The sequence below is a fragment of the Alligator sinensis genome, unplaced genomic scaffold, assembly GCF_000455745.1.
Source record: "Alligator sinensis unplaced genomic scaffold, ASM45574v1 scaffold1455_1, whole genome shotgun sequence".
NCBI lineage: Eukaryota > Metazoa > Chordata > Crocodylia > Alligatoridae > Alligator > Alligator sinensis.
In genome coordinates, this window is record NW_005843493.1 from 48,847 (window position 1) to 54,040 (window position 5,194).

General features: G+C 52.5%; 1 protein-coding gene across 1 annotated transcript in view; it reads right to left on the reverse strand.

Moving 5' to 3' along the window:
• Positions 1–10: 10 nt before the first annotated feature.
• The window catches only part of LOC102368338 (zinc finger protein 34-like), a 12,048-nt gene continuing 6,864 nt past the window's right edge, over positions 11–5,194 (reverse strand). Inside the window, exons 5-7 of the mRNA XM_025195404.1 lie at positions 3,414–3,530; positions 2,622–2,711; positions 11–1,857 (exon numbers count right to left, since the gene is read on the reverse strand). Coding sequence (XP_025051189.1) covers positions 680–1,857; positions 2,622–2,711; positions 3,414–3,530 — 1,385 coding nt within the window. The 3' untranslated portion in view covers positions 11–679. The remainder of the gene's footprint in view (positions 1,858–2,621; positions 2,712–3,413; positions 3,531–5,194) is intronic.

The window sequence follows — 5,194 nt, forward strand, 5'->3', positions numbered from 1 at the left end:
CTCCCCTGCCTTTGGCAGGGGGTCAGGCTAGATGATCTGTTCATCCTGACCCCTAACTACTATGAAACTATGTGTTGGTGAGGAAAGGTGAGGTCAGCGCACAGAGCAGGGAATGCTTTGCAAACCATTAATGTTCTCCTCCCTACAACTCAAGCACCCCACGTACCAGGACCCTGGGACCAGCAGGGAGAACAAAGTTTGGAAGAAGCACAAGACAGTCCCTGAGCATCATCTAGAGTCAGTTGTCTTGGGAGGGCACCCTACTGCCAGTGCACTTCTCCCCTAGGACTACTGAGTGCATGCAGAGAATGATGGGGAATGTCATGGGTCCAGGGCTGATGTGAAGATCATCACCTCAGAGGTTCCTCCAACATCTGAACTAGCTTCTGCCTGAGGTAGTTCTTCACAGCAACTCCCCAAAATCAAACTTTGCATCTCAGCATCAAGATCCTTTGAGCTTTTTCGTGCTATAACTGGCTGAGGGCAGGGTGAACTCTTCCTGCACTCTTACTGAGATGAAGCTGCCTGCCTGAATGCAACCACTGGTGGGTGCAAAACACACAGACATCCCCAAGTCCATCCTGCACTGCTGGCAGATTTATGGATGCTCCTGGGTGTGTGTGCACTGGTGCTTTTCCAGCTGGGAGGAGAGACTGAAGTTTTGCCCACACTGTGAGCACTAATGTGGCTTCTTCCCCTTGTGGATGCGCTGGTGTCGGGCCAGCTGGGAGGCCCAGAGGAAGCTCTTTCCACACTCAGGACACTGATGTGGCTTTTCTCCTGTGTGCATGCGCTGGTGCTGCACCAGGCGGGAGGATTCAGTGAAACTCTTCCCACACTCAGAGCACTGATATGGCTTCTCCCCTGTGTGGATGCGCTGGTGCCGGGTCAAGTGAAAGGAGAGGGTAAAGCTCTTTCCACACTCAGGGCACTGATATGGCTTTTCCCCTGTGTGGATGCGCTGGTGTTGGACCAGCTGGGAGGACCCGATGAAGCTCTTTCCACACTCAGGGCACTGATGTGGGTTTTCCCCCCTGTTGGCCTGCTGGTGCTGGGCCAGGTGGGAGGAGCGAGTGAAGCTCTTCCCACACTCAAGGCACTGATATGGCTTCTCCCCTGTGTGGATGTGCTGGTGCCGGGCCAGGTGGGAGGCTTGGGTGAAGCTCTTCCCACACTCAGGGCACTGATATGGCTTCTCCCCCGTGTGGATGCGCTTGTGCCGGACCAGATGGGAGGAGAGGATGAAGCTCTTTCCACACTCAGGGCAGTGATGTGGCTTCTCCCCTGTGTGGATTTGTTGATGCCGGGCTAAGTGGGAGACTTGGGTGAAGCTCTTCCCACACTCAGGGCAGCGATGTGGCTTTTCCCCTGTGTGGATGCGCTGATGGTGGACCAGGCTCGAGGAGTGTGTGAAGTGTTTCCCACATTCAGAGCACCCATATGGCTTCTCCCCCGTGTGGATGCGCTGGTGCTCAGCCAGGCTTGCGGAAAGGGTGAAGTGCTTCCCACACTCGGAGCACTGCGGTGGCTTCTTCCCTGGATGAAATCTCTCCCCTGGGCGAATCTTTCCCTTGGGATTCTTCCTATTTTTCAGCTTATCAAATTCTTCCCTGTAACCGTGGCTCTTTTTGGGCTTTGCCTCGGCTCCACTCTCATACCCAACAAGAGTCGGTACTTTTTTCATCACATTCTCCATCTGGTTTTGGGACCTGCTGGGCCTCTTATGCAAATTGTCCTTCTTGGGACTTGGAGGGACCCTCCCTCCTGATCTACTTGGGGAAGTCTGCCATGACTCCAGATCTGAAGGCCCTTCCTCTGCAGGTCTCTTGTCAGCTCTGTTCAGCATCAAGCCAGCTCCTGGGCATGGAAAAAAGAACTCCAAATTAGGCCTGCTCTGACAAAAAGGGGTAAAAACTGCTATTCCCTGAACTGGGATGGGCCTCAGAGTAGGGCTGGAGCTTGGTGCCAGTATTAAGAAAACAAGCTTATCTTCCTAGGACTCCAAGTGCTAGGAATAGGGCAGGTGAAGGTCCATGTACCATGCTAATATTCTGCAACTCAATGGATTTCAGAGCCAGTTTTTCAGGACTTCTCTGCCAGATCTAAGTCCCATCACCTCAGAGCCTTCTGGGAGAAGCATATTAGAGACACGTATTAGGATAGTACCTGAATGCCTTCATGCTCTATGAGGCTGAGCATGAGATCAGAGGCATTTGCTTAAAGGAAGAATGAAGCTCTCTAAGGGCTGCTCTATCCTAAAGCTCTGGTGGGTCCAGAAAGAAAATGCTGACCACTCCCCCCAGCTGGGCTGACATACTCAAGCAGCCAAAGTCCATTAGTGAAACTGTTAGGGTTGATCTCCAGTGCTTACACTTCATGTCGGGCTGTCCCCAGATGCTGCTCTCAGGACAAGTGTGAACAGCCTTATGGTGGAGATCAGGAAGTTGTCAGCAGACCTGAATGCCTGGGGAGCACTGTCTTACCTGGGACTAGATGCTCCGGAGGTGCCTGGGACAAGTGCTGCTTCTGCTTGCTGGAACAAACTAAAATATTTCATCCCTCCCAGAAGGATTTAGAGCTGTTTCTCTCCCTTTTGGAGAGAACATGGCTGTGCTCCCTACCTGCTTCCAGGCAAAGGTCTGATGCAGGCAATGAGCCTGTGGAGCTTTCCTCTGCTGATAAGTCCCAGGTATCCTCCAAGTCACAGGAATCTGTAATGGGAGAAAGGCCTTGGCATTAACCTGGACATGGACTCCGTGGTGTATCCCAGGGCTTCTGATACTCAGGGCCCCAAAGATGATACAGAGAGGGGGATTCTGGTGGAAACCATAAGGTACTCACTTCCCCCACCCAACACAAAAACTTCTGGATCCCACCCACCCCATGGAGCCCAAGAGCTAGATTAAACACTTCCTGGGTTCCAAGTTTCCCTAACAAGAAGAAACCAGAAAGAGCCCCAGCCTGCCTCTTGTCCAACAAATATAGCTAGAGAGAGCTTGGGCCAAACATGCTAATTTCCATGGGGGACCACAAATCCTATTATGCCCTGGCAGAGGGTGTTATGGTTACCTTGGCCTGGGGAATCAATTTTTGCATTGCTGAATGAAGATAGAAATTAAAGATAACCTTTTCTCAGGGGAACCAGGTCTGTGCCTAAAACTCAAGACAGCAAGCTTGATTGTCCACTAACAGGCTAATTAAATGAGAAAAGGGGAACAGCTGCTTGTCTCCATATCACTGATTTCTGGGAGTGGAAACAACATCTGCCTGCACACATCATAGCACAAGCAACTGAAGGTCAGCACCCTCGAATGGCAGCACAGGACAGGTCTGCAATTTCCAGGTACGCCCCTCACTCAGAGTATTGAGCATGTCTGAGAGCGAAGTCAGGTGGAGGGGACCGCACAACTCACCTGGCAAGAGGTCTTCAGCTCTTGAGCTGTCGCCATGGTCCTCATCATCACAAACCCAGAGCTCCACCTCTCCTCGCTCGATGCGGCAGATTAAGCCAGGTGTCGGACCTTGATATCCTGTTTGGGGCAGCGGTTAAAGAGTGTTTGTGACTGGGTACTGGATGGAGAAGAACCAACTGGGATTTGGGGACTGGATCCAATGAACTGAGGTATTCTACTAGGCCTTCAAGGACAGTGGAGGATGGACATGGGATGAAAGAGAAGGCACTGTATTCCATAGATGGTCCTCGTCACTCACGCAGTGGAAGGATAGGGTAACAGGGAGCCTATGGCTCTTGTTACTTTGAAAGGGAAAACAGCAGTAAACAGCATTCAGGCAGCCTAATAAAGGGGACCTACAAGGGAATAGGAAGCCAAATGTTGCGCCTACATGTTGCTCTATGGCAACATTGTTACTACACCATGCTTTAATACTTCCTTTTGGAATTACTAAAGCATGTTACAGTAACCGCCCATACTGGGCCATCACATGGTTATATGTAGCTGCTACTCTGCAGTAGCGATACGCTATGACAGGGGAGCATGCCGCTATGGTGAATAGCTGTTGGTCACATGTAGACACCAGTGGATGCTACATCATCATACAGCATTGCGACTGTGCCGTAGCGTCACCTGTAGACACACCCAAAGTGGCTATTGCTGTGCTAGCTACCCAGCAATACTATGGTGGGACACGGTCTATTGAAGCAGTAGAACTACAGCGATAGGAAACAGGGCAGCAACAGGCTGCCCATTAGAACGGGGGAGAGGCAGCTGCCCCAGAGCTAATAAGACACCTGCCCAGAAGTGGTCAGGGCAGGAGTGAGATAAAAGCCAGGTCCTGAGCAAGGGCAGGCAGTTTGGCCCTGCAAGTTGCAAAAGAAAGCTCCATGACAGGGTGGCTAACGGGGACTGCCTGGCTGACGGGAGAGGCCTTGAGACTGAAAACTAGATGCTTACCGCCCAGGGAAGTAGGGCCCAGTATGGAGGACAGCAGCACGGTTAAGCCAGGAAGTGGCTGATTATGTTGGAACCTAGTGGGGCACAGTTTTCTGTCACAGCCAGAGGACTTGTGGATAGACAAGGTTCAGGCCAGGGAGAGTGAGAGCAGAGGAGCGAGAGACTGGAGCACGGTGCCCATTATGGGCAAAACCATAGCCCAAGTAGGGTGAGGACAAGAGCCAGGAGCCTGTAGCCCAGAGACCCAGGTGAAAGAGGTGACAACGAAGGTCAGAGACCTGTAGCCGGTGAGGGGTGAACACTGGGGCCAGGCCGCCAGAACAAGAGGCAAGGGGCACAGCCCAAAGAGACTGAATTGACAGGGCAGGAACCCAGGAGCTGGGCCTGGTGGGGCTGGCCTTGGTAGCAAGGGGCCAGTGAGAGGAAACTGGGAAGGCCAAGGCCCTGGCAAGGGTGGGAAGGCCTAGAATGGTCAGACATTGGCTCGAGGGAAAATTCCCACACCTAACTGTGAGTCAGTAACACCTGTGAGGCATGGACACAGCCCTAAGAGAGGTTCAGAGGCTGTGATTAGCCAATAAGGAGTCCTGGGAGACATGTATGGGCTGGGAGAGCCAGCAAAATGCAAGGACTGGAGTGAGTCCAACAGGGTCTGACAGGATTCACTGGCAGAGGCGTGTGGAGCAACCTCCAGGGCCCTGGGACAGCCTCCCTTCCACACTGCACTACGAACATCAAGACGTGGCAGGAAAGAGGGAAGGGGGGGGCCCTAGGGCCAGAGT